Genomic DNA, 26,651 nt, shown 5'->3' with positions numbered 1-26,651 from the left:
TATTAATGTTATTTTAAATGAGTTGATAATTAATATTCATTGCTTTCATTTAGAAAACTTGAAATTCAACGACGATTGAATGCATCAAATATACTCGGATCGTATGGGCAAACTTTTTGCTGCGTCAAGTACAATTTTGACGACCGTTACCGAGATTTTCTAAAACTCGGTCTTCATTCGGCTCCGCCTGCTTGAGTGTCTAATTTTGAAGATTCCAGATCAACATTAGTCAATGTTATCTTACAGAAACATCAAACTGTATTACCATAACTGAATGATATTACGAAGCAAGTGATTTATTTAAAAATGTGATCAGAACATTAAAAGCTACAAGCGATCAAGCGAATACGGAAACGAAGCCGAGCTTTGAAAAAGGGCCATCAATGTCGTCATGTTTATTTTTAGCCAGCCTGACCAGGAATAGTCAGAATCTTTTGGTCTGGGAACCAGACTAACGTCAAAGTCCACATGAACGACAGCCATCCGCACATAACGGTATATCGCACATAACGTTACCACCACTCCAGTTTGCAGTTTAAGTTCCGATTTCTGCCGATTAATTTAAACGGTGAGATTATTCGATCTAATTTGAAGCTGTAGGCATGAATTTTGGACCTTTGAAGGCTCAAAGTTGTCGAAAAATGCAATTTAATGCACTTTAAAACTGTGGTTCAAGTCAACTTGAGTTTACATGGTTTATGGAAATGAGTTAAGTATTCGGTAGTCTAGTTGGTTCCTCGAGACCGGAAGTGTGTATTGAAAGTATATGTTGCGCTGCATTGTGGGACAATTTGTGCAAAGAAATAGCAAAATACCAATCCTCACATGCAGTGCAGCTATTTATTTTACTGGGAAAGATTATCATATCTGGCCATCACTTATTTTTTCCTAAATTAAATTAGCTACGCTTGAGTAACTCCACTCCAGCTGACATGCTCATATTCATTCACATATGAGTGAATATATGAGCATGTCAGCTGGAGTTACTCAAGCTAAAGTTCAATGAACTATCAGTCATGTCAATCATGTCAATCAGCCCACTCCATGATCAGCCATCAGAAAGTGATAATTATAAGTCAAAATTAGCAGTGACAAATTTTGAACATTTACTGAGAAAACACAGACCAGTCCCATAGGGTTATTCCTTTTACTGTTAAAGGTAAAATGAAAACCACGACAATTAATACTTGTCACACTCGGCAAAGTAAAAAACAGTTTCCAATTTTTTTGTTTTTGCCAAACACTGACAAATGCATTCCCTTTATTGTTCATCCTATGAGTGACTTGTGACTTGACTCGTGATTTACTTATGACAAGACATGTCAAAAACGACAAAAAAAAGTGAACAAGTGTTTTTATTCCTCTGAGCTCCATGATCAAACAGAAGCTTGTTGTGTTTTAGTACTTTGCCAGAGTGGAACCTTTGTTCAGGATGCAGCGGAACGATTTCTACCAACTAAGCGGCCAGCAACAGCAGGGATATGCACCTGGCATGCCTGGAGCCGTTGGTGTCGATACACTGGATAGTCAGGAAAAGAAGGTATCAAACAGCCACGTTGTCAATTTTCACTCTCTGAGTCTCTCCGTCAATTATTTAGCCATGAATGATTTGGTTGAAGGGATGTATTGTAATCAGAGGACCCCAAAACTCTCGGCTCAGTATCTGAAACAGATGGGCTATGGCTCATGGCTACATCTACCAGCTTATATCGGAAAATTTGCCAAGTGAAAGGGATATTGAATAACTACACTATCCAGAGTTGTACGCAAGTCACCACAAGTCATCACAAGTCATTACAAGTTATCACAATTCATCACAAGTCATCACAAGTCAACACAAGTCAACACAAGTCAACACAAGTCAACACAAGTTATAACTAGTCATCATCAGTCATCACTAGTCATTAGAAGTCATCACTAGTCATCACAGGTTATCTCAAGCCATCACAAGCCATCACAAGTCACCACAAGTCACCACAAGCCATCACAAGCCATCACAATCATTAAAAGTCATCACAAGTCATCACAAGCCATCACAATCATTAAAAGTCATCACAACACATTACAAGTCATTACAAGTCATTACAACGCATCGCAAATCATCACAAGCCATCACAAGTCATCACAAGCCATCACAAGTCATCACAAGCAATCACAAGCCATCACAAGCCATCACAAGTCATAAAAGTCATCACAAGTCATCACAAGTCATCACAAGTCATCACAAATCATCACAAATCATTAAAAGTCATCACAAGGCTTAACAAGTCATCACAAGTCATCACAAGTCATCACAAGACATCACAAGACATTGCCAGTCATCACAAATCAGTGAGTTTAAGCTCATTTCGTTCAGACAATTTGCAAATATGAAACATCTGAGTGTGCGATTTTGTTCACAGATCCAAGAGCAACAGAGAATGATACAACAACAGATGGCACCAGCCGTCACCAAAGCGCCCCCTATCCAGCCGCATCAGAAACTCAATGTCATCAGCAGCAGACAGGCCGATGCCATACGCAGCGGAAACGACTTGGGGAATACCGGATGCCCCAACCTGCTCATTGCAAAGAGCGCCCCCAAAAAGGTAGCTATCAAAGGGAATAGTTTAAATGTTTAATATTTAATCCAAGGTTTACTCTTATTGACAAACGAGTATGGTCATTGCATCATTAGCCCTAACTCCCTAGGCCTTTTTGCTAGGATGTAGCCTCAATCCTGCAAAATCCTCCAATTGGCCTCATAAAAAAATAACATGTGGCCTCAATCCTGCAAATTCCTCCATCATTTTTTGAATATGGTCCGTGGACAGGTGACCACTGCCTGAATCTTGCAAAATCCTGCGGCAGTGACTGTCAATATGTTGAGGCTTGGCCAATGACACCCTGGAGCAGTTCGGAGGATTTCAAGCGTAATCCAGGCCTATATGTATGCATGGCTGAGCAATAACAACACAAGGTCCGGCTCAAGACCTTGACAAAGTGCACCCTACGAAATCAGTAATGCACTTTTGCCATGTAACCTCGATCCTCCCAATTTCTCCACTTTGGCAAAGAGGGTTTGGAAGGATTCAGAGCGGTTAGGGTTAATTGGCTCTTAAAGTTTCAGACAGTGGTGAAGTTGAGATACTTGTGATGTACCACAAGCACATAACAAGTACGTCAAGTCGTGTCGCGAGGAATTCACAAGGTCACTTTCTTGTACTTGTACCGGCAAGACAAAAGTCCCTTTATACTAGTACTCATACTCGTACTTATGTGAATGTACTCGACTTCAGCTCGGAATCACAACGCATTCACATTCTAATCCAAATTTAAGCCACTTCTCTTGAAATCGGCCACAGGTTGACACCGAGCTGATCGAGAGTTTCATGATGGGCGACAAGAACCCGGTGATGGCGCTCAACGAGTTTTGTCAGAAGCAGCGGCTGATGGTCAAGTTTCAAGAGGACATGGCCACAAGTTGGGGGACCATGTGCAACCCGAAGTTTGCCTCTGTCGCTATAGTTGATGGTGTTCGGCATAAGCAGGGTAAGTTTAACTCATTTCTCGGCCAAATAATTCTGACCAGCTCTGAAAATGTAGGTGGGAATGTTTGTGGCAACCTCGAGTTAACAAAACTTTTTATAGATTTTGACGCACAACTGGAGTGTGTTCCCCTTACCTGAAACAACACAAACGTTGCCAATGGTGTCCTATCGGCCATGCACAAGAAGAGAGCGCACCCCATTGAAGTGATGCTGTGATGCTGTGATGTCATGATGACGTCATTACATGTCATGTGATCACATTAACAGATTTCAACCCATCAAACCCCAACAGCATGATTTGTTGGAATCTGTCAGAATGGGTACAGTACCTTAAAACTGACAGTCTTTTACATTGGGTTGGCACACCTCCAGAAACAAAGTCAGAAATGTGTGTGTGCAGTTTCCCATATGGCTTTGGAATTTGCCAGGATGGGTATGGTTCCTAGTAAATCATGATAGGTTTAAAGGTGCATTTTTAAATGCCTGTGTCTATTGGGTACCTACATGTACATTACATTAATTCTTTTATTGACCTTATTCATCAATGTTCAAATAGTCGATCATCAAATAATCACATACTACATAATTCAAAAATACACAGCACTAGAACCCAGTAACATTTGGGTTAAGAAATCCATTTCTTGGCAAATGTTCCAGGTGTCGGAAGGACAAAAAAGGAAGCCAAAACCCAGGCGGCCAAAGTAGCCCTGTCGACGCTCTTAGGCTTAACCCCGGACGACGTCCAGGATCAAGATACCGGCACGGCCATTTATGACAGCTTCGGCCGTAAAATTGTCCTCCACGAAGAACAGCCCGTTAGCCAAACCATGACGGCTCGCCCGTCCACGGAAAAGGGCTTTAGCGCTGGGGGTCACTATCAGGTCAACTACAACACCGCGCCGACGATAACGTCAGAAGATGCCTGGAACGTGGCCAAGCCGGCGAACTACGCGGAGTACCAGGTGAAGATGGCGCAGCAAGCTAAGGAACAAGCTCAAGGTGGAGTAGTCCAAATTATTTTACGTCTGACATGCATATTTATGCAAATGCAAATTATTATGCAAATAATTTTACCTCATGCATATTAATGAGCAAAATGTCCTTCCTTCATTGGTCAATGTTCTATTGTGGGTTTGGTAAGTTGCCATTGCTAATAAATTTCCTGTGTCTTGTTTTGTATACAGCTGGTAAAAAGAAAGAGCAGCCGGCCCAACCGACACCCCAGCAGCTGGCCCAACCGACACCCCAGCAGCCCTCCAACCTCAGCTTTGGCAGAGGGGTTCTAAATCCTTCCATTATCAACAGTTGCCTTCCGGGACAAACCCCTGGTTACCAGCCACGGGCCACCAGTGTCCAGCAGGCTCCGGGGAAGAGCCCGCCGCAAACGCAGGGTGGTGTACGCAGCCCAGCGCAAACTCAGCAAGCTGCGAGTCCAGCTTCAGCTGTTTCCGGGTACTGGCCGCAAGCAAATCCCATCAGCCAATCAGCTTCGGGGTCAGAGTTTACAGGAGTTGCACTGAGTGGCAGCAGTCAGCAGGATTCATATGACTTCCAGGCCGATTTAGAGTCCGACCCTTTCCCAAAGCTGTCCAGTGCCAAAATGGCATCTGCGAAACCAAGCCAAAGTGCGAGTTCGATCCAGAAGCCAGTCAGCCAGTACAAGCCGTTTGTAAACGAATCAGTCTATGATCCTCAAGCCGAAATGCGAACAAGCCCCTTTCCGCAATTTGGGGTCCAACAGAAGCAACCAACCCTTAAAGTCCTTGGCCAACCTCCAGCACAATCAATATCCTCGACGAGGGACCCTAAACCATCATCATTATCAACATCGCAGAGTACGAGTCTGTACCAGACCCAAACATCTCTGCCAAGACAGACTGTCTCTGATCCCACTTCTGCCACCAAATTGAAGCATCAACCAGGAAGTTACCAACCTACGCACAAACCTCATGCGCCGGTCTCCTACCCCACGTACCAACCCCAAGGTCCTCAACACCAGCCCCCAAACCAGCTCCACACCCCAACCCAACCCCAACCCCAGGCCCCTTCCCATCAACCCCTCCCCCAGGCCACCAACACTTCACCCCCCTTGACTGGTGGACTGACCGTGGCTGACCAGATTGCCCAGACAGCCAGATCCATCCCCCGCGTCGGATCGCCCTTTCCAGGGTGCACCAAGATTGAGGCTCGTAGGAGCCTCGCCGCAATTTTGTTACAAAGAAGTAAGATATCCAATTATTCATGCTATTTGTGTCCAACTTATTAGTCCAGTTTTACTTATCGCTTGTTTGCATGAAATTACTGAAGTCCTATTCCCTCTGGATGGGATGCCAGTTCATCACAGGTTGCTGCTAATGTACCTATTTACAGTCCTGAGCGGAGAGAGGTAAGTTGGAGTAAAGTGGCTTTCCCATGGACACAACTTATTTCTGCCAGCCGGATTTTAAACCCTTTACCCTCCAGTCACAAGTCAAAATTCCTACCTAGGGATATGCCTCCCCTTCATTAGTAATGTTCACAATGCTGCCAACCTAGACAACAACAGAGAATAAATATTTTTTTATTTCAAGTCTTCAGCCTAAAGACTCTCACAATTGAATCCAGTGTCGTTTATAATTGTTTGCCCAGACCCACAAGCGAAGCATGAAATTGTCGGTCTTGGTACAGGCAACGGTGCCATCACTGGACGTAATATTACCCCCGACGGGCGTGCTATCCTGGATCTGGACGGACTGACCATCGCCCGACGGGGTCTGCAAAGGTATTAAGCAGTAGAGAAAAATGGCAATATTTTGATCACATGTACCTGCATAAACTTTTGTGCATAAAGTTTTGCTTGTCAATTGGCCATCATGAACTAAACCAACAACAAAAAATCCCAAAAGAATTGACTGCAAAAAACCCAAAAAACTTCTGGAAACTCTTTGTGTTCAACAAGCGGTTTTCAGGCTGTAGCTTCCAACCAAGATGACCTGACAGTTTTTCTCATGAATATGGAAATCAGCATTAACATAGAAACCCAAAAGGCCCTGAAAGAACACACTTAAAAAGTGCCAACTGAAATATAGGAATAGGAACCTAAAAGTAAAACTCCAAATTACAGTTGTTGGAAAAAAAAATTATGGTAATTAACTTTGTTGCAGATACCTGTATCGCGAATTGAAAAACTTCTACGAAGGCAATCAGCAGGCAACAGTGTTCACCATCCAACGATCGAGTCGTTTATTGACGCTCAAGGAAGGAGTCACGTTTCACCTGTACCTGAATGCCGCGCCGTGCGGTGACGCGGCGCGCTTTGTGCGCGATTGCCCGCCAACCATCACGGAGGAAGACCTGTATCTGATGGCCTGCGGGGCCCACTACCCGATGCAACAGCCCGATACGGCCCAGGGAAAACTCACGGCAGTCGGTCAAGACGGTATGTCACACATACTTGTATGGTAATGGCGTAGTTGTATGGTAATGGTGTAGTTTAGGACGCCTACATTTACCATTATGGTAATGGTGTAGTTTAGGACGCCTACATTTACCAATATGGAAATGGTGTAGTTTAGGACACCTTCATTTACCAATATGGTAATGGTGTAGTTTAGGACACCTTCATTTACCAATATGGTAATGGTGTAGTTTAGGACACCTCCATTTACCAATATGGTAATGGTGTAGTTTAGGACACCTCCATTTACCAATATGGTAATGGTGTAGTTTAGGACACCTACATTTACCAATATGGTAATGGTGTAGTTTAGGACACCTCCATTTACCAATATGGTAATGGTGTAGTTTAGGACACCTTCATTTACCAATATGGTTATGGTGTAGTTTAGGACACCTCCATTTACCAATATGGTAATGGTGTAGTTTAGGACACCTCCATTTACCAATATGGTAATGGTGTAGTTTAGGACACCTACATTTACCAATATGGTAATGGTGTAGTTTAGGACACCTCCATTTACCAATATGGTAATGGTGTAGTTTAGGACACCTACATTTACCATTATGGTAATGGTGTAGTTTAGGACACCTACATTTACCAATATGGTAATGGTGTAGTTTAGGACACCTCCATTTACCAATATGGTAATGGTGTAGTTTAGGACACCTACATTTACCATTATGGTAATGGTGTAGTTTAGGACACCTACATTTACCAATATGGTAATGGTGTAGTTTAGGACACCTCCATTTACCAATATGGTAATGGTGTAGTTTAGGGACACCCAAACTGAAATGTGTGTCAGCTGGTACTATTGCCATCTTCATTTTGATATGGTTGTTGGTCATTTTGTGTTTTTCAGGCACTCCAGTTGCAGTGGATGAGTTACCCCATGTGGGATCAATCGACATGGCAAAGAAACAGGTTAGAAAATATAATGAATGAAAAGAAATATACTGAATGACCTTAATTTTCCTAAACCCTTATGCCCAAGGCAATTTGTTTTTCAGGGAATGTGCCCGAATCCTACAAATTCCTTCAAAATCTTGTTTTGAAAAAAAAAAAAAGCAAACAAAGAAAAAAGCAAATTCCTATGTACCTATGTACCTTGTAGAACCCACTGCGTGTGATGTCGAGCAGTGACAAGTTGCTACTGTGGAACATCGTTGGCCTCCAGGGGGCGCTGCTCAGCCAATTCATGGAGCCAGTGTATCTGGAAACGATCACCTTAGGTAATACATTTAAACATAAAAAAAAACAGGAGTGTGGTATTGGTTTGTTTTTTAGACAAATGTTTAAACTGAATTGTTAAATTTACATCAGCTATTCAGATAGCGGAGAGCGACTTTAAAGTAAATGAATAAATACATTCTGACTGCAGGTAGTAACTATGATCACGGTCATCTAGCGCGGGCTGTGTGTTGTCGAGTGGACGATGACCTCACCGAGTTGCTGCCCCTGGGTTATAGCGTCCACCATCCCCTGATCGGCCGCGTCTCCAACAAGCCCCACGTTGAGGATGACTTCAAGACGGGCACCAGTCTCAACTGGTCGTTTGCCGACAGCCTGTACGAAGTGGTCGACGTCAAAAGAGGAAAATGTACAGAGAGGTGAGGTGTAGTGTTGTAGACAAGGTGCTTAGATGCATCACAAGCCAATCACAAGTCCGTGACAAGCCAATCACAAGCCAATCAAATGTCCATTACAAGCCAATCACAAGCCCATTACAAGTCCATCACAAGTCCATCGCAAGTTCATCACAAGCCAATTATAAGTCAATCACAAGTCCATCACAGTCTATTACAAGTCCATCATAAGTCCATCACAAGTCCGTCACCAGTCCATCACAGGTCCATCATAAGCTAATCTTAGTCCATTATAAACTAATCACAAGTCCATCACAAGTTAATCTCAAGCCAGTCTCAAGTCCATCACAAACCAATCACAAGCCAATCACAAGCTAATCACAAGCCAATCACAAGCCAGTCGCAAGTCCATCACAAGCTAATCACAAGCTAATCACAAGCTAATCACAGGTCCATCACAAGCATTTATGAGATTGCCACTGGTTCACCGTGGCACACTATTTAGGCCGCCATGTTTGTTTGCGTTACTGCCTCGCTCTGATAAAATGGCGTACCCTGAGAGATTTCTCATTTTAATTTTACATTAAATTTAATGTTTTTGATTTTATTTTTGTCAGTTCCCCATTCAAAAGCGGCGCGTCAGGGGCAAGCAGGGTGTGCAAAGCCGCGTTCTACAGTCGCTTCAAGAATGCGTGTGGCATGGCGCAACGCTACGATCTGCAACAAGGGGCCAGCTATCATGAAGCCAAAGTAAGAACGTTGTCTCAAGTCAAGATCGAATCATGAGTTCAACCGACTTGATCCAATAGAGGGGTTTCGCACGTGAACAGACACGCATTTGAATGTGTTTAGCTATTTGAAACCATTATTGGCCATTCCTTCTATTTTTAATTTTCAAAAAGTACACATTAATTTCAGAGGCTTTTGATTGGGGGTAGAAGTGAAAAGGGCACTCACTAGATCATCCTTGCTGAAAGGTAGATCTTGTTTTCGCCAGTCACTAGGCCTCGGTAAAATAAAAGAAGTGGGGGGGGGGGGTGGCTGGACACCATCTGTGTATGGGGGCGCTGTTCAAAGCGGACGATCATGGGAACTGTCCAACAATAGGTGACCCTCTTCATGGTGGCATAATTGCTGATGATCGTGCAACGTTATTAAAAAAAAAAAAGGGCACTCGTCAAAAAATTTATTTTATCAATATTTCTGACCCTTTGCTTTTTGGGGGCATAAGGAAAGATTTGAGATTTGTTCTTAGCATTGAGTGTTGTTTCCTCAATTTGAGTTTTAGAATTTTAACCAAATCTTTGTTTGGTCGCAGATGATGTGCAAGGACTACCAGAATGCCAAGAAGCACTTGGCTCAGCATCTGAAACAGAAGGGCTACGGCTCATGGCTACATCTGCCGGCTGATATCGGAAACTTTGCCAAGTGAAAGGGCTTATTGCATGACATGGTGAACTACAAGCAAGTTCTGCAAGCTCCAGTTTTGTAATTAGTGATCACAACTCATCATAAGTTATCACAAAACATCTATCATAAGTCCTCATCAACTCAATCACATCATTTCAAGAACAAGTCAATCACAAGTCATCACAAGGCAATCACAAGTCTTTCATAAGTCATCTAGTGTTCTGTAACAAGTCATTCGAGTAGCATGTTACCTGATGATGTAGTTTGACTTGTGATCGACTTGAGATTGACTTGTGATTGACTTGATACTCATATACTCTAGCAGTTATATTTTTATGATAGGAGTAGAGAATATATCAGATTTTTTTTCACGTTTTGTTCCTGGTTTTAGTGTTCATGACCCATTCCAAATGGTAATTATTTTTTTCCCCTGCTTTTTTGTCTTTTGTGCTATTTTATCTGTTTCTTCTTTTTTTTCTCGCCAAAATTGTCAAGTTTAGTCAACTAAACCACCAAAGATGTGGATGGCATTTTAACTGTTTTTCAACCATTTTAAATTTGCAAAATATAGCTGCAATGCGCGTAGTCTGGTTCCCAGACCAAATGATGCTGACTATTTCTGATCAATTACTGACAAGGAGATAACGTTTTCAATTTTGTACACAACATATAGGAGTACACATGTATTTTGAATCGCTAGCAAATTCCATGCGAGCGCTCTGATTGGTTCAGATTCTAGAGTGTATTCTAGCCGGAAGATCATTCTCACTACTTCAAGGGTTTGTGATTTGTGTTGTATAACATTACAAAATTATAGGGCATACACGACTGAAATAAATCAAGTATATCACAATGATACATTTTAATTTCTATACACAATCGACCAAGCTGAGTGTATTGGTCGTTAAAACGTCACCAGATCTGCAAACATGTCCCTGACGTACTGAGAACTCCCCATGTAACGGAATGAATGAGTCCTCATTTGCATAGTGGTGCGCGATTGGATCTCACCGCAAAAATGTACTGCATATGTATTGCGCTGCTTGCATTATATGAATAACGGTGCGAGAATGTAATCGTCAAGTCAAGGCCGATTATACATACTAGTCTTATACCAGCCGCGTCAATGGAGTTCGACTGAAGTTCACAGACAAAATACGACTATCTAACGACTTGTCATCAAGTCTAGGACAGAAGCAGAATGAGCCCAACCTCGTACCCAGGGTGTCGAACAGTACGCGCCCACCACTACCTGCTCTCTCACCCTGGTATTGGATCATTTGCATTTGCAAGATTTTTGAACACGTATGCAAATTAGGAGTAGTCTGGTGCCTGCCTGTGCGTTACATTTGCGTTTGTTTTTGTATGCGGTGTCTGGGGTAAAAACAGAAGCAGTTTGTCGCAGTGCGAGCATTACGTGAGTTACAAAAACACGATTTCATTTTAATTAAACTGTTACGATCTTAACGAGACAACATGCAGTATCACATTTCATATTAATATTAACAAACTGGAAAGGAAATGAATATTTTCGAGAAGGCGTGGACGAATGATCGCGAAAACACGTACTGCACTTTGTGAAAAACAACACCAAGTACACGATATAAACCCATTTCTAGCCAATTGCAATATCGCATTAGGATACAGGGAGAAAGTTTCCTATCCAAGACTTACTATTGGAAACGATGTTGGAAATAGAGTAAGCACTGGGGACGAGGTTGGAATGAGCCAGTTCAGTATGAAGTAGTCCAGGTCAAAGGTCATGCGGGATAAAATCTCTGACGTGGTGTTACGCGATGTTATGCAAACAGACGCCCAGTTATTAACACGCGAGCGTCGTGCGCCTGTCTCCCTGCGCGTTCGTGCGCCATTGATGAGCGTTCAATTTTCCCGAATGACTTGTGACCAATATCATTGTGCATTTGCATTTGCAGTTGAAATACCGAACTGGCTTATTGCCAAAAGTCGTCATAAGTCATCATATGTAGATCATAAGTCATCACAAGTCCCAAGTCACAAGATATTTGAATGATTCGTGACTTGACTTGTGATAGTAACTTGTGAATTGACCTGTGTACAATTCTTGCACCGTCATGCCTTAATCTTGTCAGTAATATGTTCGTAGGTATGAAAATCTTTGTAAGATTTATTATATGTCCATTTTTCATCTACAATTATGTATCACAAGACATTAAAAAGTAATGATTTGCTTTAAATTTCATAACAGGATGAAGTAATAATGTCTGGTAACTGTGATTATCAGCATAAAACCGCGTGTCGTATTTATTTCACCATTTTTGGTGATTTTTATGCCATGCTTACTATAATTTTACTTTTATGTATAATTTTTAAAATAAAGTTTAATTGTTTTGATCATTGAAGCTTCGAATGTTTTGTTTTTGTTTTGTTTTGTTTTGTTTTGTTTTGTTTTGTTTAAATTTCTCTGTAAACACCAAAAAACAAAATTACCAAATTTTTATGAAATACCTTATTGAGTCTTAAGCATCCTGTGCGGAAATCATGGCTCCTGGTGTACTGTCATTTTCATGAAAAGTGGATTTTTTCATGGTCGGCTGCATGACCATCGATGGGATTTTTTTTTCTTTTTTCAAATACTCGGCCCTTCCAAGGCAAAACAATGTAACTCGAAAATGATCATTTTGAGAAAAAAGACTTTGAAGTACCATCTTTTGCCATTTTTATGCTGTAAATACCGTTGTGTTTCTTTTTTCACAGATTTGTGCCAGTTATAGTTTCTTTAAATTCTGAAATTTTTAGACTGTTAAAAGCTCGGTTTCTTATACTTATTATCATTTTTATAAAGTTGCACTCTTATGCCGTGCGTTATTTGTCATATGTGGTTTACACATTCCAAGGCAAAACAATGCATCTTGTTTTGACAAGAACACTTTTTCAGAAATTCTACGGCAAAACAATGTATCTTTGGTTGAGAGGCAGCAAAACTGTCAACTGTGTGATACATTCCACAGCAAAACAATGTATCTTTGGTTGAGAGGCAGCAAAACTGTCAACTCTATGATACATTCCACGGTAAAACAATGCATCTTTATTTTGAAGGGCAGCCGAAATTGTAAAGCGCCCTATGTTGTCAAAATATTACATGGGAAAAGTATTTTGTCCCGACCATCACGAATTTTTGACACGAATTCATTTTCACATCAGCATTTATTTCAGTACAACAATGCAAAACAAGATGAATGCTGAAATCGACAGAAGGGTTTTCGTGGCAAAAAAAGGCAGTTTGAGTTGGCTTGGTTTGAATACATTCATCGTCTAAGGCAAAACAAAGCATCTATAAGATACATTGTTATGCCGTAGTAGAGTGCTTTAAATTTTCATAGAAAATGAAACTAAAACAACGCATATTTAGTTACATTCTTTTGCTCTGATTGATGTTAATTTAGAGAAGTCACTGAAATTAGCAAGAGCAATGCAAATACAACTTAACCTTTTTTACCAAATAAAAAAACTGCATTTTTGGAAAAACAACTTCAAGCAAAAAGGGAGCAACATGTAGATACACTGTTTTGCTGTTGAACAAAGCAATACTTCTGGTAAGATACATTGTTCTGCCGTAGAATATTTGGGAAATGCCGAAAAAATGCCAAAAAGGGCGTAAATTAACCCGGAAAATAAATATCGTGCGACTTTGAAATTTTGCTAAATGAAAACAGCACCTCCATATTCCCTAGAAAGGTTATTATCTTAAAATGTCAAAATTTTGAGATACATGGTTTTGCCTTGGAAGGGCCGTACTGCTGAGCTAGTATGGTTCCCTAACCATTAATTTCCTTACGCTTATAAATTACTCTGTTTTGTCTGAAGGGAACCAGACAACAATCACAGCACTTTTTCTTGGTTTTTCAGCATCTATGAACACAAAATTTTAAACAAGTCATCAGTGTAACAATATTTGCTATAAAATATATCTTCCAAATCAGTCTTTTTCTGAAAACAGCAAAAGCAATTTAATACTGTGCGTTTTGCTGATAACATTTACAGCACCAGTTGGGTTGGGGGTGGGGCTATGGGGAGGGGGTGTACCAATAAAAGGTTTTTGTATTTTTATTTTATAAAAAAAACAAAAACAACCACATTTTATCAATTTGGACTGTATTTGGTCAGTAAGCGTGTTCATGTATGTGAAATTGTTCATGTTACTGTGCAATCATGAACTTTGTAAACAAATTCCAATCAATTTTGCCGGATCTTCCTTGTCGACCGCGTGAGGGCGCCATTCACCTTATCAACAGACCAGACGTGTGTGGTGCATTGTAACTGCGTTCATATTTTTCCGCATTCATCGTCCGACTTCATACAAAGTGACCCGTTGTTTCCGTTAAAAATGGTACGTTATGGTTTTGTATTTAAGGTGTTTAAAATGTTAATGCTTTGAAGTGTGTTTTTGTATGGACAGAAAACTTGTAATATCGATAGTTCTGCGACGGTGTAACGGTCAATGTCGCTGAATGTGTTGTCGCACTTGTGTTCATTCGAGTACGGAGCCCGGGAACGGACATCAAAATGCTGATTGTTAAGGGCCCCTCTTTAATTTTTAGTCCTCATAGTATTTTTATCACTCTGAAATGGCTGTTGCTACCTTAAGCAGTCTGTTACTGTTAGTAATATGGGTAAAATAGGAGATTCACACTGCTTATATTTTAGGCAGTGTATATTTTGCCGGAGACGGCAAACCTTTAGTAAACGTTAGTTTGCCGGATATGCACTGAACATGCGCAGTTACTGTTTTTTTTTTACTTAAACATTTTCCGGTGACAAGTTTTAGTCTGGCTCCATGCCAAAATTATCGTTGTTACCTCGTATTCACAAGATGGGATTCAGACCATTTTATAATTTCGGACTTTATTTCCCTTTTAAAAAAAATCCTCCAGAGCCACAAATCTGAAAAAGAAAATGTAATACTCTGCAAAAAATGTTTGAGACATGTTAAAATAATAAAAGAAGAATATTCTTATTTGTTTTGGGATGAGAAATTTTTTTTTTAAATGTGGTGTGGTAGGAATCGAACGCGAGTCATCCCGTTTACTAGAGCCTTTGTTTAACCATTACACCAAACGTGCTACACAACTTTTGGTGGGAATTTAATACATCTTATAATTCAGCCCTATTTTAAAGAGTACAGCGCCCTCTGTTGATATGAATTGCCCCCGGCAAACCTTTAGTAATCGTTAGTTTGCCGTCATTACCTCCGGCAAAATATCCACTATCTATATTTTATGACTTCCGTTCATGAAATTGAATGAAAACAGAAAAGTAAAACCTTGCCGGGCTCTTTCTTTTTGTCTTTCCACAAAATTAAGCTACCTGATATGAAGTTTAGGCTTAGCGAACTGTTTAGATGATTCAAAATGCATAAAGTGTCATTCTCTGCTTGTATCATTGCCAGTCCCAAAACTAGTGTCTTTTCATTTGTCAGTCATGTCAGTCATATGGAACGGGCACACGGGGTCAAGTATGTAGGAGTAAGAAGGGAATCCATGATAATGTGATTTTTTTAATGTATTTCTAATGCGCTTATCAAACTTCCCCTCGAAGGATGTGTTTCTCATGATAAGGCGGAAGAACTGGACCATCTTCACGGATGCCAAGGAGACGAGTACCGTCTACGAGCTCAAGCGCATCATAGAGGGCATCATCAAGAGATCCCCGGAGGATCAGAAACTCTTCAAGGATAAAGAGGAACTGGATAACACCAAGACGTTGGCAGACTGCGGACTGACGAGCAACACGGCTAAAGCACAGGCCCCGGCAATGCTGGGATTAGCCTGCAAACTAGATGGTAGGTAGCCCCATAAATGTGTCTGAAATACTGGAATTCCTCTCTACGGGCTCCATTCACAAGTACCCCCTCAACGGTAAGAAAGGAATAGTCGGGGGAGACCACTGGCACTGGAAGAGACATTCAAATGAATTGTCAACAACGTCCGACACACGCGCGAAGATGCTATGACTTTTGTGCACAGTCAGAATAGAATGAGTTGGGCTCTGTGCGCCAACAAAAGAGGGCGCGTTTTTACCACTTTTGAGAGCCCCGTGGACAGGACACACAGCATGTGTGTTATGTACTGTACTGGTTTACGCGCGAAGTACGCACGACTTCCTGAATGTGCTAAAGCTTAGCCACAGCGTCTTTGCGTGAGCGTCCGGCGTCGTTGGTGCGCGGCTGCATTCAAATATAACTTGCTGTGGTCTCCCAGACTAATCCCCGCCCCCAATAACTTTGGATCATTTGAAATACGCAGTGGATGGACCGGGAACCAGTCTCCCCCAACTCTCCTTTTCTGGCGTTGAGTACTTGTGCACGAAGCCCATAAGTGGAAAAAACACCCTTTCTTGTTCACACAAGGAGCCCATAGTGCGCCACACAGCAATGTGTGCTAAGTTTTCTGTAAAGTTGTGTTCCCCAAATTTGAATCTAGATTTTTTTTACTCGATATTCACTATGGAAGCTACTTACATTGTGCTTGGTTAAGGGGTAGGAAAACTCAAATTCCCTACCTTTAGACATCTAGTTATCCTGCAAAAATCATGCAGTCGTTTCAGACATTTGCTCCAAATTTCCCCTTAAATTTATTGGATAGTTTAAGGTCGTGAGGTAGAGAACATGATTTAAGTCATTTTTTATTGGTTTTTTTTCCCCAGGTGACACAGACGAGTTTGAGACGCTAGACTTGCAAGCATACTCCAACCCTCCTGAGCTCCCAGATGTCATGAAATCCTCCGAACCCTCCACAACAAATACAGTGGAACCTCCTGTATCATAGACTAATAAGTAGCATGTCCACACCATTATGCTTATGTACATGTACGTGCACGTGTAATCAGAGATTTCCCACTAACCCCTACTAAGTAGGCAAAGGTCTTAGCAAATGAAGTTCTATTTTCAAAGTGTACCTCCTAATGTACATGCAAACTGGTACAAAAGATGTCAAAAGATTGATTTGTGAAAAAGAACTAACCAACCCTCCCACATCTGTCAAAATTTTCCAGGAGGTTTTTGGAGGATTTTGTAGGATTGAGGAAGGTAGAATCCAGCTACTGTTACTTTACTCGATGTACCTTAAAAGTTTCAAGTACAAAATGATGTGCCATTTGGTGCCTTCACAGTGGAGGATTTGGGAGGATTCAGGAAGTTTCTACAAAATTGTACAAATCTTCTAAGTTTGCTACAAATCTTCCTGAATCCTACAAAACTGTGTTGAAAAACAATGGCACATTCTCTGGACTTGAAACTTGCTACATACATCAACCCACATGTAAAGTAATGGTGGCTTTGCTCAACCACCCTCAATTTTTACAAAATCGTCCTGAAATGAAATTTGAAAGAACTGAAACACATGCCAACATTCACCTTTCGAAGTAAACGCTATGATATATGCTCCACTAATAGTTAAAATAGAATTTCCCGTATAAATACTTAAATGTTCAGAAATGTATAAATGTATTTCAGAGTAGTGTATCCCTAGCACCGACTTTGCCTAAATCCTAATTTAAAATGTAAAATTTGCACAACTTACCTATTACATACTCTTCCTATTAACCATGCGGTTTTGTACAGGGAGTGAACAGTTTCATTGTAATGGTTGCCTGATTTCTGTACTTGTAAAAAATGAAGACTTTTTTTATATTGCTTCTCAAACATGTTGATCCTCACACCGTTTAAAAAAAAAATGTTGTTGTGTTTTGCCTTGAAGCTGTTATTGAAAAGTGCATTCTAAGTTTAAGATAGGTGGCTAGTGCGTAAAGCGTGCTCATCACTGTGGCCCGGGTTCGATTCCTGGCTCGGACCAAATGTGAGTAGAGTTGTTCGTTGATTCTCTCCTGTGCCACGAGGGTTTTTTTTTTTCTCTGGGCTCTCTGGTTCTCCTTCCTCTGCCAAAAATCAACACCTTCGGTCTGGCTGTGCTCCTTGATGAGACATGAGTCATGTTGCGGCTGCCCATTAAAGGCGCCTTTACATACCTTCGGCTGGACCAATTCAGCTTCTCAATTGTGAGTAAGTATGATTAGCCCCCCAAATTATTATTATTATTATTGTTATTGTAAGACTAGGAGTTTATTTATTCATATTTTTCATTCATAAGTCAAACCTGCATTTCACTATCAAATAAATAGTTACACCAATTCAAATCAGTCACTTATGGTGGTATTTTTTATTAAGGCAAAAAAAAAAATAAGTCGGTCTCTGGTCAACGCACGTGTCGATTTTAATCATGCTCGTCAATCTTGTTTTTTTTCCAAAATGTTTCGCGGTAGCTCCAACAGCGCCCTCTATTGCCGCACCTCAATTTTTTTTTACCAAAGAGCACCAAGGAATGGGAAATTGCACCAAGGCAAATGATCGAAAGCACCAAGGCAAATTATGGAGGACACCAATGTACATGAGGACACCAAAAAAAGCAAAATAGTACCCCAACTTGTCTGTACAATCCAAGCTTGAAGAAAAAGAAATAAAAAGCAAAAAAAAAAAAAAAAAAGCCGCATCGCCGCGTCAATTCCGGAACTTTGGTCTGACCAGAGACCGAATATTTATTTTTTTTGGCCTAAGGGTTGTATTTTATACTTTTTGCACATTTGTTTTTGTTTGAAGCAACAAAGGTACACGCTGTGTGCATTTACGGGTTGTACGAGAAAGGGTACCTGTTTGAGAAATACACAGATACGCGGATACCTTTAAAACAAACCAACCCCGAAGTTAAAATCACGGAAGTTGCTGTTCAGATTGTTCATGAAGGTCCGCATGATACTAACTACCATATCTGTGTGTCGATACAGCAAGATACAAGTGTGTACAGTGAGCTTGTAGCTTTACAGTGTAAACTGCTACTTTTGTAATAAACATGAAACATGTTTTGTTTTCCACTGTAGCCTGGTTTCCATTTTTAAATTCCCCACAAATGGCATTCAAAACCTTTCTTTTTCATTGTCTGAGGAGTTACGAAGTAATTTGTAAAGTTGGTTTTGGGTACCCTCCTCCATAATCTGGAACCGGTTCCTGACATTCACGGTCGGATACTCCGGTACCCAGTTCCGATGCACAGCTCTAAAAGGTACTCAAATCTGGTGCATAACAACTGACTTGTAGAACTCAGCTCAGGGGATGCACTATCATGTGGAGTACCGTGGCCTGTGTGGAGTACCATGGCCTCGTGGTCTGGAGCATTGAATTTGTGGTTTGCGGGTAATTTTGCAGGTTGTGGGTTCGAGTCCAGCCTGCGGCTAAGGTGCGTGTGCCCTTGGACAAGACACTTTGTCACTCATTGCTTCTCTCCATCCAGGAGTAAATGGGTAGAGATGGTTATTGTGGTTGATTTTAGCTGCTTTGTGCCGAAATAGCTACATCCGAGCTATATACTCCCCAGGGAGCTGAGATAGTATTTGGAATGTTTCATTGGCCCAATGAGCAGGGTAATAATGATGTAGCGCCTTGAACACCAATAATGGTGGATACGTGCGCTTTATAAATACACATTATTATTAGGTACCTTTTAACGAGATTACATATTTCTATATATATATCTCTCTGGCCATCCAATAGTGAACTTAAAAATCACTGCATTCATTCCTGTATGATGTTATATGTATCCCAAGTCTCCTCTGAATACTTCACAGTTAAAATGCCAACATTTGGTATTTGCTCTCTTTTTTTGTAAATTTCCAATTTGTTTTGTTATTGTAAATAACGTGATTGAAGTTTTGTTTTTTTCTCTTGTTTTGTGCTGTTCACCATTCCTAGGATATGTAACGTGCCATTATAAAGAATTGTATTGTTTCATTTGAACACAATCTTTGCGAATACAGTCCATGTTTTAAACAAACACGTTTTGATACAGAGTTGTTTTTTTTATAAGTTTTTGTATTTCTTTTTCCTTTTTCTTTTTTTCCTTCAGTAACATTTTCAGAAGTGGTTGCAAGTCTCGAGCGAGTTGTGAATTTTTCAACTCAAGCTCTCACAAAGAAATTACTTGTGAACAATTGATTACTCACAATAATTGATAGTGTAGCTGTTGTTTATCACCCACCGCATGGTATCCGCATAAACTGTTGTACTTTTTGGCAAACAGCAAAATTGGGGGGGGGGGGGGGGGGGGGAGAGAGAGACTGACTCTCAAAACTTCTAAAATGTCTATATTTTGCATTGGCTAAGCACTGTCATAACTGTGGCAAGGCCACTGTGGTGTGAAAACAGACCAATTGGTTGCGTTGCACAATAGTGGATAGAATTGGAAAAGGGACAAGTCACATATGAAGGGTTAGGAGTTCATGTAAGGTAAAAGAGTCCAAATTTCATATGACACCATTTCATGTTTCATACAATAGACCTAAGACATAATGACGTCACGCTTTGTTTACATGCGCGCTTGCCTGAGACCCACCAGGCTCCCATAGGAAAGCTTTATGCAAACAAAGCATGACATCATTACGTCTTTTTTTGTTGATTAAAGCAAAGGAACTTGATGATGTCAAAGATTTGCAGCAAAATTCCCCCGGAGTTGAAATGTCTTCATTTTTTTTGTGATGTCGCATAACATCTGATGTTCGCCTTTTTTAATGAGAAGAATTCATCAAGTATTGTATCTGGACATCCTTGAACAAAAACAACACAATATCATATTTTTAAAAAAATGTTACATCTTTTAAATTAAATGTATTTTTTAATTGGCAAAATCTAGTGATACTTTCCATTTACGACTACACCATAGTTACAAATAATTCGCATTTTAAACTTACATTTCTTAAAACGTTAACCCTACTTCCTTTTAATAACATTTTGGCCTTAACCGGTTTTTGTGTGTGTTAAATCCCCCCCCCCCCCAATCCACCAAAATCTAACAAATATACAACAGCATTATTTGTATTTAAACGAGGGCGATCAAGCCCCATGCAAAGTAATGGAGAATGGGCTGACGAGTCCTGAATCCTTTGAAATCTTGCAAAACCCTACAAAACCGAGAATTCTGTGCTTAACCATTGTGTGCTAACCCTGTAAGCACAGAATCCTTGGTGAAGGGATGTATGCATGCAGCATGCCCAAGCCCATCTTCCTCGCTAAGCAGTGAAATGTACTAACCATTTCCACAGATAGTTCTGCTACCGTGATAACGTTAAGCAGAGCCACGAAATTTTGCCTATACCTCTAGCTGGTTAGGAATTAGCTGAATTAAATTTTGCATATTACATATTACACTGTACCACACAAATTTACCAAATTACACATAAAACTAACTGTTAAAAAAATTACGCTTCCATACATTATTTACTTAATTTATTTTCCTGATTAAAACATTTCTTCAATTCTAGTGTAAAAACATTAATTTTTGGTTATTTAAAAAGTTCCATTTGTTCTTTTACATGATTTGAAATTAAGCTGAATGGTGTACAAAATAAAGTTGCCAGTAAAATTTAAGTCAAGGATTTTGCACACACATAAATGCAGGTTTTATAGATGTTGAAAATTTCAATACTGCATCACGAATGGTATTTAGAACTAAAGATGGTTAAAATAATAATAATAATAATAATTAAAATAATAAACAAATAATAATAATCCATACATATCCCTTCCACAAATCTTAAAATTGTTAATTTTGTCAGTAAAATTGAAAGTCAAACAGGCAAATCTTTATGGAAGTTCTTGTATGTTGCAAACAAAATTGGCACATTTGCTTTCGTATAAGCCTCTATAAAACATGTTATTTGTTTTGTCACTTTGTAAAATAAAGATATGCTAATTCTTTCTCAATATTACATGTGATTGGGTAAGTTTTCCCGACATCAAACCCCATGCATTATACGTATTGAATAAGTATACCACTGAAGCACCATAATACAAGCAGGTATCGTAATACAGCATGTTGTAGATACACCAAAACCAAGACCGTTTGCTACTTTCAATAAACATGTCGAAATTCTACCAATGGGTTGCAGTAAGAGTAGCGTGTGCGTTCATGGTGACTGAACCCAACAGACAATCGTGTATATGTACGCTTGCAAGACATGCATGCATAGCACTAATGTAAACATGCATTGTCTTAAAATCTACCTACATATCCATATTTTTGTTTTACAAAATTGTTTACCACCTCTTAACTGTACACATCTTAATTTATTGACTCTCCATTAAATGCCTGCCAGATATAATAATACTTAATACTATCATTAATACTATCCACACTGCCATTGAAACCGTTGTATTACTTAAATTATTAAAAGGGCGAGCGAAATAGATTCTTTATTTGCTTGATTTTTTAAACTGCGACTTTGTTTTTTAACTTCACTCTGATGCAATGCATTGCTATTCAAACTTTGTTTCGGGGCATTTTTGGAAAGAATTACATACTGACATCACAAATTTTTCCCTGCAGTGACATCAGCCATCAGAAAGTGAAAACATGTCCTAAAAAGTCAAATTTAGCAGGGAAAATATTGAAGAACTATTGGAGAAAACACTTAGGATTTTTCAGACCAGTCTCACAGGGTTTGTGCACAGGGTGTCAAGTGATGTCCAGGTATGGAACTCTTTCCCGTTTTTTACTTATGCTAATCCGAATTTCCATATTCATGATTTAAACTGTGATGTCATCTTGGTCAAGCATCGGTAAACTACAGCTTTTTGAGTTCAGAATTTGCCACAATTTTGTATTGTCAATGCTTGGTAAGTTCTTCATAATTTTAAAGTCAATATGCTATGTTTCGATTCAGAATTTTTGTAAAGGGAATGCAGAAGATGTACAGCAAGTGCCTCGACTGACATCACAGCAACAGCGCCCTCAGTTGTCGGGAAATACCACGGATGGTTGGAGACGTTATATAGTGAAAATAGGCACTTCATAAAAACTGAAGTTAAAAAAGGACTTCTTACTATTGAGAGACACAAATATCTGCACAAACTGGTTGGAGAGAAAAATTCATTTTAAAGGTCATTTAATTTTAAAAAAATGCAGATTTACTTCTTTGGGTCGAGTCCGTTGGCTATAAAGAGTTCCTGTATAGCGCTGACGTGTTCCTGTAAGCATGTGTCGTATTCTCGTATATCTTTCAGCACGACCTCTTGTGATTCCCCATTGGACAATTTTGAGATGAGGTCGGTGTAGTACGGTGCCGCATGGAAGGCGAGCTGCAACGGGCAACAGAATAACAGTGAGTGGGTACTAGGTACAAGACTGTTGTATTAAAGACATATAATGTCTTCAGGTTTTGTGGATATGAACACAATATTAAATTATTTTGTGTAAATGGAAAGTTTGCATGATTTTTGAAATTTTGGGTAAGAAATTAAATTTCTTCAAACTTGCATGAAAGATGTTGAATGGGATCTAAATCGCATTCCAACTTTAACAATGACGAGAATTTTAGCTTAAATCAGTCAAAAATATTAATTTTCCCAATAATTCTGCACAATTTATACAATAATTCAAACAACCATTCCTGTTGCTCCCTATACCGTCCACAACACTGGATAGTTTTAACACAATGTATGGTAATACAATGTAGTTCATGTCATAATGATGAGACAGTGTGGCCTAGTGGTTAGGGTTCTTGTCTTCTGATCAGAGGGTCAGGGGTTCAAATCCAGCTGCTGGCCATATGTGTGTCCTTGGGCAAGCCACTTTACCCCACTTGCCTCTCTCCACCCAGGAGTATAAATTGGTACCAGCATTAGCTGGCATCCCATCCAGGGGGAATAGAAATATTCTCAGTCATTTTATGCCAAGGAAATGGGAGATAAACGTTGGCCTGTTGGGCCATATTGGCTTATGACAGACTTGGCTAGACTTTTACAGGTCATTATGGGTTAAAGGTAAAGTCTGAAACCCAGACTTACTTCTACTGCTTTCCTGACAAACCAGCTGTGGTAGCCTTCTAGCGTGGCTTTGTACGCTGTGGACAGCGCTGGTATGATGCTGTTGTCCTTGACGTTTCCCTCGATGACATTCTTCAAAATTGTGCAGATAAAATTCAGCGCCCTGTAACCCCCAAAAACCCACGAATTTGTTTAAGTAGAAACAAGCCTTGTTCAAAAAAGTGTGATTTATTATTTTGTTTGTGACTGACAACTCATGTTTTTTGTTTGTTGTTATGCACCCTACATGTACTTTAGAATTCTTTTGCAATTTTGCTGTTTTAAGCACACAAAAAAAACGCACACAAAGCAAATCATCCAATGTACCTTTATGGCAGGTAAGCAGGTAAACACAATTTTCTGGTTTAGTTACAACTAATCTGGTTTAGTTACCAAAATTTTTTTTCGGTTTAGTTATCACAACTTTACTGGTTTAATAAGTACAACTTTTTTGGTTCAGTTTAAAAGCTCACAACGTTTATGGTTGATTATAAAGCACAACATTTCTGGTTTAGTTACAACTATTCTGATTTAACTAGGTCACAACTTTTCTGGTTTGGTTAGCACAACTTGTCTAGTTTAGTGAGCACAACTTGTCTGGTTTAGTTAGCACAACTTGTCTGGATTAGTTAGCACAACTTGTCTGGATTAGTTAGCATAACTTTAGAAGTTAAGATAACTTTTCTGGTTTACTATTTGCCGTGCAAAGCTTAAAAACAACACTTTTTTTCTGGTGTAGTTAGCTCAAGTTTTCTAGCTTAAGTTACCACAACTTTTCTGTTTAGTTACCACAACTTTTCTGGTTAGTTAGCACAAGTTTCTGGTTTAATTAACACAACTTTTCTGGTTGAAAGTTAGCAAAACGTTTGATCCAACTTACCTGCTTAGCCAGAGTAGCGCTTCTGTCGTTGAGTTGCTCTTCAAACCTTTATTTTCTTTTACATCTATTTCGATAATGTCTGCTAACGTGCTGAACTTTTCAGGATCTTCGTCGTATCGTTTTCTTACTCTCTAAATTGGGGGTAAAAAAAAGGGAATTTTGTTAAGTTAATTGAAAGGGAAAATATTTAATCTCACTATGAATCGTTACAATGTTGAAGCCTGATGACGTTGCAATCCTGCAAAATCATCCGTTAGGCCTATTTCTTGAATGTGGTCCTTGGAGGGGTGACCACTGCCTCAATCCTGCAAAATCCTCCAGCAATCACTGTCAATATGTTGAGGCAGAGCCAGTAACATCCTGGAGCAGTGCGGAAGATTTCAAGTATAATATAGGCCTAAATTTATGCACGACTGAGCATAAACAACACAAGGTCCGGCCCAAGACCTTGACACAGTGCATCCTCCAAAATCAGCCACACACTTTTTGCTATATAGCCTCAATTCTGCGAAATCCTCCATTTTGCAAAGAGGATTTTGGAGGATTTGGGAAGGTTAGGGTTAATTAATGATATGCATACAAGTACCTTCATGTTTCCGTTGACGTCGGATTTCACGAAGGCAAATGCATTCGGTCCCAACATATCTACCAGGAGAACAGAAACAGGTGAAGTTCAAAACTCAATTTTTCATTACAATCATCTTTGAACAGCATAAAACCTTCCATTTCTACGTCTTTATCTATCTGATGTATCCAGACCCTTATACTGGTACCAGCACATGTATGTAGGACTGTCTGTATAAGACAATGTTTTGTGACCGCATATTTATAAGTTATGAATTGAAGTACATGGACTGCCTTGAGAAAATATGTACATTGTCAGGCCAAGTAAAAAAAAAATCTAGTTTTTCGTCCCTGTCCGCTTCCTTTTATCCTCCCCGCCCCTTTTCCTTCCCAGTATATTTTGCAAATATATTATTGTAATCATTTTGTTTTTTTGTTTCCAACAAAATTGTAGATAGGGGCCTATGTGGAAAGGGTTTTGCTTTGGACACAATTTTGGGACAGCAAAAGAGTTGAGATAATGGAAGAATCAATCAACCATCTTGAAACATCCACCATCTTGGGTAAAAAAAAAAGAGAAAAAAATTATTGAGCAAAATAAAAATTAATAAAAAATTATCATTGCGCTACATCATACATGGCACCAACCAGTCCGTAAACCACGTAGGAAAAACGTAATTTCTACCCCAAGAAACTGTTCAAAAAATACCAAAAAGGACTGTCGTAACAACAGTGACTGATTGAGAGAAGTCTGCTTTTGGTTGGCATTAGCCATTAATGAAAAAAATGTTTGATTCTAATTGGATCGAAACAAAACAGGGGCCCTACACTATACGATCACCCTACTTTTGCTATTAAAATGGTAAAATGTTCATGGTAATTGATATTATTATGTTCAATATTAACAAGATGAATCTCCCCACCACTACTCCCAAGCCCCGCCCCTCCTCATCATCGTACATCACACAGCCCACAGGCAGTCATAGCACAAACGAACACAAATTACTCACCAATAACAGGTAAGATTGACTCTGTACTCGCAAGCAGGAATGGTAGCGTCTGTATTCTCCTGTCTTCTGGAACAGGGGCGTATTTGTGCTCCAAACTCTTGTGAAAAGACATTTTAGAGGAGGTACACTTTTGAGTTTTGTATTTGTACGTCTAGTTTTACGTCGATTATCTTGCACAGTTATATACGTCAGGGCTCCGTTTTTGTCAGGTAGGGTGCTATAATCACCGTGAATCAAATGAAACCCCGCTTTTTATAGACTATGGCTACGGATTGTCATAAACAGCAGAGCATGATATATGACACCGCCATTTAGCCATAGTCCAAAAACTACGAATCAGAAATTTT

General features: G+C 39.8%; 3 protein-coding genes across 3 annotated transcripts; 2 read left to right on the top strand and 1 right to left on the bottom strand.

Annotated features, from left to right (window-relative positions):
* The first annotated feature begins 437 nt into the window (after positions 1 to 437).
* LOC119726260 lies at positions 438 to 11,510 on the top strand. The gene is made up of 13 exons (XM_038197888.1): positions 438 to 568; positions 1,403 to 1,540; positions 2,403 to 2,588; positions 3,345 to 3,531; positions 4,188 to 4,529; positions 4,715 to 5,752; positions 6,159 to 6,291; positions 6,674 to 6,948; positions 7,832 to 7,893; positions 8,084 to 8,201; positions 8,351 to 8,579; positions 9,173 to 9,305; positions 9,874 to 11,510. Exons 2-13 carry the CDS (start codon positions 1,433 to 1,435, stop codon positions 9,985 to 9,987), a joined length of 2,925 nt encoding a protein of 974 aa, XP_038053816.1. The 5' UTR covers positions 438 to 568; positions 1,403 to 1,432; the 3' UTR covers positions 9,988 to 11,510.
* Positions 11,511 to 14,198: 2,688 nt separating this feature from the next.
* Positions 14,199 to 18,140, top strand: LOC119726261 (elongin-B-like). The gene is made up of 3 exons (XM_038197889.1): positions 14,199 to 14,334; positions 15,543 to 15,786; positions 16,650 to 18,140. The coding sequence occupies exons 1-3, from the start codon at positions 14,332 to 14,334 to the stop codon at positions 16,769 to 16,771; spliced, it is 369 nt and encodes a 122-aa protein (XP_038053817.1). The 5' UTR covers positions 14,199 to 14,331; the 3' UTR covers positions 16,772 to 18,140.
* Positions 18,141 to 20,626: 2,486 nt separating this feature from the next.
* On the bottom strand, positions 20,627 to 26,649 carry LOC119726259 (glycolipid transfer protein-like). Its single transcript, XM_038197887.1, has 5 exons — positions 26,305 to 26,649; positions 25,317 to 25,375; positions 24,731 to 24,861; positions 23,833 to 23,974; positions 20,627 to 23,124 (listed from the first exon to the last, which is right to left on the bottom strand). The coding sequence occupies exons 1-5, from the start codon at positions 26,414 to 26,416 to the stop codon at positions 22,954 to 22,956; spliced, it is 615 nt and encodes a 204-aa protein (XP_038053815.1). The 5' UTR covers positions 26,417 to 26,649; the 3' UTR covers positions 20,627 to 22,953.
* Positions 26,650 to 26,651: the final 2 nt, after the last annotated feature.

The sequence above is a fragment of the Patiria miniata genome, unplaced genomic scaffold, assembly GCF_015706575.1.
Source record: "Patiria miniata isolate m_02_andy unplaced genomic scaffold, ASM1570657v1 HiC_scaffold_2, whole genome shotgun sequence".
Taxonomy (NCBI): Eukaryota; Metazoa; Echinodermata; class Asteroidea; order Valvatida; family Asterinidae; genus Patiria; species Patiria miniata.
This window is presented reverse-complemented; position numbering and strand designations above follow the sequence as displayed.

What these genes read in the sequence shown, in the direction of transcription:
- LOC119726260 (XM_038197888.1), top strand. Translation starts at nt 1,433, where the DNA reads ATGCAGCGGAACGATTTCTACCAACTAAGCGGCCAGCAACAGCAGGGA. An exon ending in CAAAGAGCGCCCCCAAAAAG is followed by an intron (nt 2,589 to 3,344) that starts GTAGCTATCAAA and finishes AATCGGCCACAG; the next exon opens with GTTGACACCGAGCTGATCGA. An exon ending in TCTGGAAACGATCACCTTAG is followed by an intron (nt 8,202 to 8,350) that starts GTAATACATTTA and finishes TTCTGACTGCAG; the next exon opens with GTAGTAACTATGATCACGGT.
- LOC119726261 (XM_038197889.1), top strand. An exon ending in ATTAGCCTGCAAACTAGATG is followed by an intron (nt 15,787 to 16,649) that starts GTAGGTAGCCCC and finishes TTTTTTCCCCAG; the next exon opens with GTGACACAGACGAGTTTGAG.
- LOC119726259 (XM_038197887.1), bottom strand. Translation starts at nt 26,416, where the DNA reads ATGTCTTTTCACAAGAGTTTGGAGCACAAATACGCCCCTGTTCCAGAA. An exon ending in GTCAATCTTACCTGTTATTG is followed by an intron (nt 25,376 to 26,304) that starts GTGAGTAATTTG and finishes TTCTCCTGGTAG; the next exon opens with ATATGTTGGGACCGAATGCA. An exon ending in GCGCTACTCTGGCTAAGCAG is followed by an intron (nt 23,975 to 24,730) that starts GTAAGTTGGATC and finishes TGGGGGTTACAG; the next exon opens with GGCGCTGAATTTTATCTGCA.